The sequence below is a fragment of the Enoplosus armatus genome, chromosome 7 (assembly GCF_043641665.1).
Source record: "Enoplosus armatus isolate fEnoArm2 chromosome 7, fEnoArm2.hap1, whole genome shotgun sequence".
Taxonomy (NCBI): Eukaryota; Metazoa; Chordata; class Actinopteri; order Centrarchiformes; family Enoplosidae; genus Enoplosus; species Enoplosus armatus.
The window spans coordinates 27002405-27012865 of record NC_092186.1 but is presented as its reverse complement, the minus strand read 5'-3'; the positions used below and the strand labels follow the sequence as shown (position 1 = coordinate 27012865).

Here is a 10461-nt window from a genome sequence, read left to right as displayed (position 1 = left end):
CAGAGATGACCGGCAAAACAGGAGCAGAAACACTCAAGCGTTCGGTAGATGTGGTCGGGCTCGAACTATGAGGAGCTTCTCGCAGGTGAGTGAGCATATCCTGCATCTGCTGAGCTAAGCAATTAACCTGCGTGATAACTGAAATCTTAAAATCCTCCTGACACGTGGACAGATCAGTAACACCACGACTTATGGCAGCCACCTGCTCCTCATGCTGTCTGATGCTAGTTGATGCTAGAACCTGTTCTTTAAGCTGACTAGAGTCGGCTGGGTTCATGATTGGCCAGTTCGTTCTGTCACGACTGGGCAAGGCAAAAAATGAACCCAAACGCTCGACTCAAACAAAGTACAACAAAAGTCTTTATTGATAACAAAATAAGCTTGACCAAGCAAGAAATCTCTACAAAGTAATAAATCAAAATCACTCCTAAAAACGGAGGAAAACGCTAATACAAAAATACGAGAAAACAAAGGAGCTTAAACTAACAAAGTAATCAACAGAAAATCACTCCTACGAGGGGAGGACTAAAACAGGGAAAATCTAGACAGAAAAAATTAACAAGAACACTGAATCAAACTCACACAGGAACTCACTGAGTAACAAGATGCGGACTTAGACCTGCTAAACATGACATGAAGGACAAGACGAACTGGCACACGACAAAGGGAGACGCAGACTATTTAAACAAGAGGTGAGTGAAACACAGGTGGAAACAATCAGGGCGGGGCTGACAATCACAAAGGCGGGAAACACGAGGGCAGGAAGACAAGTGGTCTGAAACGAGAGGGAACACAGTTACTACAAAATAAAACAGGAAATGACAAGACAACATAACTAAACAAGACAAAAACGGTAACTTAATGTAAATGACGAGACATGACATAAAAGTAAACCCTGTGAGCCAAAAGCTCAGAACACTCGGTTCACTTTTCCGGTCTACTTCTGTGTATGTATTACATAAGACAGAACAGATGGTCATCTACTCAGGGTACAGCAGTGGCCCATGAAGAAGAAGAAAAAATTAAAAAAAGCATGCCCATGAAGTAAAGGGACTCCCTCATTCACCCGCTCGGCCTGTCTGAGTTATTCAGCTGTTCTGCTCAGGATTACTCTTTACTGCTACTCAGGTTGTTCAGTATGTCTCACAGAAAGTCCTTTTTCTGTTGTGAAGGAAAGTAGGTAGGTAGTAGGTAGTTTCTTGATGGACAGATGGCTTTACTTGTTGCTAAAATAATTGTTAACTACTGCTAACTGTAGATGCTGGATGTAGTGAACTTCTCAGTATGATCCACCATTTTACTTGAGGGGGCACAAAAAAGTGCATTACTTTGACAATGAGCACAATATGGATTATGAGTGGCAATGAAATATCTTCAGCGCAACTTACTTTCCATAACTTTCCATTTATTGCCTATAAGTATAACTGCATCACTGTCACTCAGGTAAAGCTTTTTTAAAGAATGTTTAAACAGTGATGACATTTTTTTTTTACAAATTCACAGTGTGTTGTTGCATATAATGCAGATCCAGCACAGCAGCTGGTTTAGCCACTGGACCAAGCCTTTCATTTCATCAAACATTTTCAACAAAAGACCAAATGCCAGTGTAGTACATCAGTATTCAGGTCAACCTTACTGAGAACAACTGGTTCAGGAGTTCATGAAAACTGCACATTAGGCCAAGTACCCCCAGAGAAACACATTAACAGCCAGTAGTAGCAGGGCATTAACATTGCAGACTCTTCTCCATTGTGGCTTCTCCCGTAGGGAATTCAGTTCACTGTTTTCAATCACTGGAGATACAGGGCCAGAGCTCGGACCAGTCAGACCACACAGCCATAGAGCAGCTCTCTGCCACCATGAATCTGGTAAGCGGTTAGAGTCAGGGCTGAGGTCAGAGTTCACTGGGTCAGAGATCATCCGGGGACCTGTGAGATCGATCCGAGGGGCCTGGCTATATCTGGACCACCAAGTCAACCGGTATAGCTGGACAGAGAGAAAGAGATCCAGCACATATGTCTGTGTTAATGTTTTTGCTTGACACTCCAATCGAGGACATGTAGTACAAAGTTCACCTTTGAATGTGGACTAGCCCTTTTCCACTGCTGGAATGTAATGTGTAGCCATTGTCACAGATTCGGCTTTTGTTTCTATTGTTCTCCACCAGCTGTGGGGACAACCGCTTACTTCACTTGCCTACCAAATGGCACTTGAAAATGATGATGATCCCCCTGTCTTTTTAAAGACTGAAATCAAACGTCCTGGTTTGTAACATACAGCAGAAATGCAAAGAAGTTCCACGTACCAAAGTTCAGGTACAGGGAAGCACCAGGTTATGGGTTGCTAAGTTTCTGCAGTGGAAAAGGGCTATATGTGGACCCTGATTACTGGATGTTATAAGTGTACACCTGTCACAAATTGTGTTGAGGTGTAACATTGGAACAGACTCGCCGATGTTTTCTTGTAGTACAACTGAACATTGGCACTGAATTATCGAATATGACTAATATGAATGTCATGCTCTGTTTTTTGTGAGAATGCAAAATGCTCAGTATTAAAACTGTATTATACTAACTGTAATGTTCAAACCTTATAGCTAATAGCATCAGATGTTGTGATTGTTAATGAGAGCAGAAGACAGGCGTTTGTGTTGGAGTTTGGCTGTACTTCTGACAATAGTTTTGGTAATAGTCAATAAAGTTTCCTTCACGAAGGTCACAAAGTAGCAGCCTTTGACTGACGCTGCTTGGATTGGAGAACTGAATACTGAATATACTATTTATATTTGGCAGTAAGAGTAAAGTACTTGCAAGGTTCTGCTCTGCCTCTGAGAAGGTACAGCTACCTACGGCCTTCACTTAAGTTCAGGTGTGGTACAGTATTGGAAACATGACAGTATATTAATTGTAAATGTCAGACAGAGTTTTTTTTTGTCCAGTCTCTGTACTTCTATTTCTCATTTTAAAGATGAGAACATAGATGCAATGAATGTATGACATGTTCCTTACATGTTCTTTAGGTATTGGGGCAGTGGCCAAGCTGACAGCAACAATGACAAAGCAGGTGAGAGCCAACAGGAAAAGAGCAAAGTACAGGTAGTGGACATCAGCCAGGATAGCAGGCCGATGATCAGGCTGGCCACAGGAAGGAGTTATATAGGAGAACTCAAGAACCATGCGGATCAGTCCCACCACTAGTCCAGTCATCAGACCCCAGAATGCACCCTGGGACACACACACACAAAAATATTGGTTGCAGAGTCATATTGAACTGGCAAAAAAGGCAACATTGAAATGAAAAGGGCCTTAGGGTTCTTCATGTTTAATCTTGTGGCCCTGTCTCGCAGAGGTGCCCAGTGTCAAAATTACTTACAAAAATTACTTACTACCTTAATACTTTTTGTTAAGCTTGATTTATAGTTGCACGTTAAGGCCTTACAGCACAACTGACATGCACCTCCCTCCTCAAATATGTAATTACACGTTTTTTTCTACAGGTTTCTGATGCACTATTATGGCCAAAATGATAATCACGATTATTTTGATCAATATTGAGATAAAAAATAATCAAAATATTTCACATAATATCACATTCAAATTAAACAGAACACTTCTTTCACTTCCATGTTGTGCTACATTCCTGCTAATGTACAAATCTTTGCATCAAAATAAGACTGGTCTCTACTCACAGTGCATCTCCTGGAAGCAAAATATAAATAAAATTGTACCAAAACTTTTTACGGTGACGCGCTATACAGCGTGGCTGTTATGGATCAGATGCTGGACAAGGACAGGGATTCAGTGAGGTAACGTAAGCAATGTTATATTCATGCTTTCATTGTACTGCAGTTTGTGGTGTTTTGCACTCTTTGCATATGATTTGTTCTTCCTTAACATCACTTGCATTCAATCTGAAATATTTCCAAACAATGGATAATGATCCGTTTCAAGCGACTAGCTATTTGCCTTCTGCACCAGACATCTGACTTTCGTTCTGCTCTTTATCGCATATTACAGACGGGCCACACATCCTACCTCTACCTGTGCGTGACGTCTACCTTGCTGAACTGCTGCGGCTGGTTTCCACACAGACAGCATTGCTACTGCGACGCTGCTGCTGCCAGCCCTGTCTTTCTACATTGACTCTGCCTTTGATTATGGCCATCAATAATAGAATGTTTCATTTAATTTCACTCTAAATTTAATGTTTTTGTTTTAGTTAGTAATTTAGTTTAGACAGAATAGGGTTAAAGCGCATGTGCTCAATTGTAAGTGTTGAGTAAAAAATTTTCATGCCTGTGACATATTCTACAGAGACAGACATTGGAACTGTAGGGAAATGTGTGTAATGTTGCTGGTAAGGTGTCAATATGACTATCAACAGATAATTTTCACTGTCTTTTCACACAGGCATAGGGTGCACACACAGCGGCATGACAGCCCCCCAAAAGCAAAGCCTGTACTTTTGTACACACTAAAACGAAGTGTGGAGATAGGTCTGGCTATGCAAGACTACCTCAAACGTGAAAGTGTGGGTAAGTAATTTGATGTTGACTAATAGTCTGCAAACATGCACTCTCCTCACAAAGGGACAGAAAGACATTTGATCTTGTGGGTAAAGTGCCATGTAAGACGATTTGTGTTTGTGTGTGTGAGTGTGAGTGTGTCAGACCTACTTGCTCATTGGCACGTGGCCAGAAGATAGCCATCAGGAATACAGCGGTAATGGGTGGAGCCAAAAAGCTGGTCACTGACTGGATATAATCAAACAGCTGTCCACTATTGGCTGTTTGGATGATTGGAATCCACAACAGACTAACACACACCAAGACCAGAATGAAAACCCTGAAAATACACACAATATTATTATGTCAGCTTTGGGTGACGTGAAAAAGAGAGGAAAGTTTCAGAAAGATGCATCTAATGTCAAATGACAACTGAAACTATTCAACCAAGAGTTTGTTTGAAAACAAATTTTTGGATTTTAGATTTCTGGATTTCTTTATAAGGATAAGAGATAAAATAATCCTTTATTAATCCTTCAACAGGGAAATTGGCATTGTTCCAGCAGCATACAGGATAGTGTAGTGCAATAGATACATAAGTAGAAAAACAAGATATAATAGATAAAAACAATGAAGACTGTTAAAAACAACTATAATTCATACATTTACAAATTTACAAATTCACAGAAAGAAAGAAATGAAGATAAACAGATTATACTGGATTGCACCATTGTTACATTCAGAAATATGTGAATTGTCCATTCCGGTGTGAGTGGTCTGTTGGGATTGTAATGCCTGCAGAAAGAAAAATTGTTTTACTTATGATAAATTCCGAATCAAATGTCATTGAATTTCTAGTGATTAGCACACATAGGACATCCTTGCTCACTCCAAGGTAATTTTTACCGCCTGGCGTTTACTCGCAGAGTGCCTGTCTGCCTGTCTATTCACATGAGGAGCGCAGTAAGACCCTTGGATCCAAGCTGGAGTGTCGCGGAATAACTCAGACAGGCTGAGCAGGTGGATGAGCACTTCCCTCCACTTTGTGGGTGTGCTTTTATTTCTTTTTTCTTCTTCTTCGTGGGCATGCTGTCACTTCTGTGCCCTGTAGCAGATGATCTTCTGAGGAAATCCGGGATGATTACATAATAGGTCTCACGGAAGTAGACATGCGAACAGAGCACTCTGAGCAGTCTGAAGACTGAGCTTTTGGTTCACAGGGATTACTTTTACATTTTCCTCATTATTTGGCAACTTTGGTAACATTTAATAGGAATATACAACATTGTAACACTATGTATATGACAGAAAATAAGGAAAAGTTGTCAAGCAGCAGTGAACACAGTGGAACCAACATTTCTTGAAAAATTGTGGAAAAGTGTTGTGGATGGTTTGAAGCAGGTATATGATTGGGAAAAGTAGCAAGCCAGCTGCAGAGGGGCAGGTGGCACACACCAACACACACACAAAGGCTACAGGCACAGCAGTGCAGAGATAGATAGATAGATAGATAGATAGATAGATAGATAGATAGAGTTCTTTGGACAATTCTTCAACATTTGTATTTTATTTTTTTGCAAGATTTGGGTTGGATCCTTGGTTTTGTATTTATGTAGCAGAATCTGTGACTCTTGTATTGGTTTTCCGATATGTATCAGTTCATCGTTACACCCCTACCTTCCAACAATCATGAGTTCCTTCTCTGAAGCTTTGGGCCTGGCTCTGTGGTAGAGGTCCAGTGTAAACAGAGTGGAGCTGCTGTTAAAGATGGAGGTCAGAGATGACATCAGAGCAGCTAACATAACTGCTAGCATCAGACCACGAAGACCTGCAGAGGATCAAAAAGATGGCACGGACTTGGTAAACTATCAGGTGAATAATTTTGATGTTTACATACTACTATCTAGGGTTCTAAAAATATTTTATATTATATTATTATATTATAAATAATCAATTTACACAGGGAAAAACAACAGAAGCAAATAAAAGCACAACAAACAAAAGTTAATAATGGTTTGACTGATCTATACACTCAATCACGGTTTGTTGTCCATGTGTGAATGTTTGTCAAACATTTAATTTTAAGGGACAATATGCAGATGCCAATATTTGTATTCTTTTTTGTTATGTGGGAGGACTTAAAAAAAACAATGCTTACAATTACAGATGCTAATTTAGTTTTTCTTTTCTGACCGATAGCTGACCCTCGTTAACAGATCATTAACCTGTAACCGACAAGATTAAAATGTACTATGTAGAATGAACAAATGTCTGTGACCCATTAAAAATTACCAATACACTTACAGCAAATGGGTTTTTTTTCATAAGGGTTTATTTTTGTGCAATAGAAACACAAACAACAACTGACAGACACTGAATCCTCCAGTGCCTAGACGGCTGTAGAGAACATCTCTCTCTCTAAATATCCCATGTAGGAAAAAATATTATGTATCACTGAATAAAATAAATAACTAAGCAAATAGTAGCCAGACTTTGTAATAGGCTAATTAATAATCAAAAACAGCAGACAGGTTAACAAAACGGAAACCTGTAGTCGCATTTAAAAATAAAATAAACAGGGCAGGCCAACCTCAGTCCTGACTCGCGGACAGCTACTCAGTTTATTTAGAAATAGCAATGTGTCGACAAGCAGTGGGGTTAGTCTGGTGCGCAGTCTGTTGATTGTGAGACCTGCAGCGGAGAATAGCCGCTCAGAAGGTGCCAATGTCCGGGGAACGCAGATAGAGTGCCTTGCTGAGTGTCTATTAATAATATTTTTTACTGTTTACTGAAGTATTAATTGGTCAAAATTTAAATGGCTAATTATTAACATCCCTACTTACAATGGTAACTGTGCACCCTTATTTGGGCAGTGGTGGCCTTAAGGTTAGAGAAGTGGGCTTGTGACTGGAAAGTTACCACCACTGAGGTGTGAATATGTGAAACTGTGTGAGTGTGTTCAGAGCATTCCTGCAAAAGAAAGCTTGGCTCTCAGTGAAACTTCCCTGAAAAAATAAAGGTTAAAAATGTATTGTTTGGACTTTTGGTTTGATGATGTAGTGAGCAGACATGTGAGTGGGGGCTCCGTTAACCTTTTCATATACCTTCTAAATCTAACAAATTATCAGCACTCTTTGACCGATTCACATTTTTGCATTTAAATATAAAAGTGCGGCAGTGTAATTAGCAACTCAGAGCAGAAACAGCAGACAACAACAACTCATGCTTCGCGCATCTTGGCTAAGCTAGCTACGATGGCCAACACCATCTCGGCCAGCGACGGACGATTACCCACCGACAGCAGGCGCAACACTGACCCAGTCACCAAGAACGACCTTGAGTCTCTACTCAGTAAACAGCGTGATAGCTTCAAAGCTGACATGGCTATCCTGATAGAGCAATCAACAGAATCCCTGAAGCAGTTGACTCTCTGGGACAACAAATTACATCTTTTAACAACTGTCTGTCAACTGTAACAACTTTGAAAAAATCACCAAGATTGAAGCTGTTGTTAAATTTTAACCCAACTTAGCCCAACTAATGTCATAGCCCTCAGGCTGTTTTGTCATAGTTTCAGGTTCCCTCAGTAATGTCGCTGTTGATCTTGTGAATCTCTATGCACCAAATTGGGATCATGAAGCATTCATTGGAAGGCTAATTTCATTTTTACCTGACCTAAACTCCCACCATTTAATTTTGGGTGGTGAAATTAACGGCAATGCTTCATTTTACAGGTCCGCAAATTTCATGGTAAGTAGGTGGTAATTAGCAAGTAACATGTTTCTTAGGAATTACACCCATATTACCCCAATATTTACCCCATAATTTATCAAAAATGACCCCAACATTATTTAATAATTATATTGTCACTATTTCCCAATAGGCAGGTAATAAATAGCTGGTAATTTCTTCTATATTGCCAGGAAAGTAATACAAAGTTAATTGATAGCTATGAGGTAGCTAACACAAAGGCTTTATTCCCAGGTCTGCAGTTTCCTGGTAAGTAGGTAATAATTAGCAAGTAACTTCTTTAAAAGTTCTTAAAAATTATCCCAACATTTACCCATATAATTTCCTAGTAAGCAGTTACGGTACAGTTTTTCACAATCGCTTACACTGTATGTATGAACCAAACACCCCAAACCATTACATTAGCTGCCAACACATAGACTCTTTAGACCAATGTAAAAGCATTATTCACCTGTTTTCAGACAAATGGTAGCTTTGTTGAGCCACTTTTGCAAAACCCTAAACACAAGTCTATCTATAAAGCAGTAACATCATGTTTTCATGTTGAAAACACAGTCCTCAAGATGTAAACATGATCAAGCTTTAATGTTCAACCAACAATCAGATACATAAAGGGGAGGTGACATGTTTTAGAACAATGGATGCCAACAATGAGGAGAGCGCTAGAAGAAGAGAAAGTGTGAATGAGAGTAGGTAGGGACAAGGATGAGGAAGATTAAGGGCAACAACGTTTATCTCTAATGAAATTTGTGGAGCCTTGGTTGACCATGTTCTTGTCCATGGTATGATAATGAGGGAAGCTGTTGCATCTACCATTGTTCCCCCTCCAATTTCATCGGGTGGCGAACAATGGTCGATGGTAGGGGGACTATGATTCGGTATGTTCGTTCGCTGCATTATCATGTGCTGCCACAAGGTGGCAGAAAGTTGTGTTGCCATTGACTAACCCAAAAGTAGCACTACATCATTGGAGGGGGACAACATGTTTACTATCTGCTCGTTCACATGGACTTTAGAGTTGTATTCATACTTTGTCAAAATGGAAAACGCAAAAGATTAAACCTCTTGCCTGACACTGCCCAAAGAAATGGCGCTGAAGCAAAATAAGAATAATGACTTTTTTCTTTCTTTTTCTCTCTTTATGCATATCCCTTATTTTTGTAAATATTTTGGAATTATTTTTCTTGAATTTCATGTACATTTATGTTACATCCTTGATTTGGAGATCGTTAGACATAAAGCATGCATATATTCGAACACACAAACACATGTTATAATAGTTTTCTCTCTTCAATTAGCCTAATTGTTATTTCTATATTATTTTTGAATTTCATGTCCAATTTAGTTAGCTTCAGTTTAGTTTTCAGTAGTTTGTTTTTATTTCGTTTTTTTATTATGAAATACAGCCCTATTTAGTTTTTATATTTCGTTACAGTTTACAAGTTTCAGAACTCGAGAATTGTTTTCGGCTATGTGATAGGGAGAGAGACTGACATAAGAATAGAAAATAGACAGAAATTCTGTTACAATAATCTATGTATGTATGTGTTCTGACCATTACCATTTATTTACTAAACAAACTACACACACAGGGTCATGGATCTATTGTCTGACTGTAAACATGGGTAGTCGGACAAAAGAAATGGAGTATTATCCAGTAGTATCTCCGTCGTTCTGTACCTGTTGTAGTCATGTGCTGTGATGACAGCACGTCCTGCCCACAAGGTTATCTTATTGGTTGAAACGTGCGGATTTACGAATAAAGAGCCACTTAAAATTGATATTTCAAAGAGCACAAGTTAGTTGAATCTTATATGAAATAAAGAATTAATCTGGAAAATCTTTTTTTCACTTTCTCTGGGAAGGCAGTCTGAATTTTCACTAATATGTTAAGCCTTTGAAGACAATATGAATGTGTTATAATATAATTAGAGGTGACTTTCCCTTTAATTAAAAAAAGACAAAAACAAAAAACAGTGCAGTAAACTTTTATGATAATATATGATGTGTAATATAGTGTTTCTACTTGGTATGGTTACCAGTGGCGTGGCGTGACTTTTCCACTAGGTGGGGCTACTAAATCTTGCATGCTCTTGTTTATGCTCAGGCATCAACATCCAAGCAGAGGTTGCCTCAACCACCTTCACTCAACGACGACTCACTTGACGGAAATCCCATCAGCAATGTGCCTGGCTTGAAAGTACCAA

General features: G+C 39.3%; 1 protein-coding gene across 1 annotated transcript in view; it reads right to left on the bottom strand.

The window, feature by feature from the left end:
- Positions 1–1674: 1674 nt before the first annotated feature.
- Positions 1675–10461, bottom strand: part of slc5a9 (solute carrier family 5 member 9) — a 36121-nt gene continuing 27334 nt past the window's right edge. Inside the window, exons 10-13 of the mRNA XM_070909614.1 lie at positions 6182–6332; positions 4676–4844; positions 3009–3224; positions 1675–1986 (exon numbers count right to left, since the gene is read on the bottom strand). Coding sequence (XP_070765715.1) covers positions 1675–1986; positions 3009–3224; positions 4676–4844; positions 6182–6332 — 848 coding nt within the window. The remainder of the gene's footprint in view (positions 1987–3008; positions 3225–4675; positions 4845–6181; positions 6333–10461) is intronic.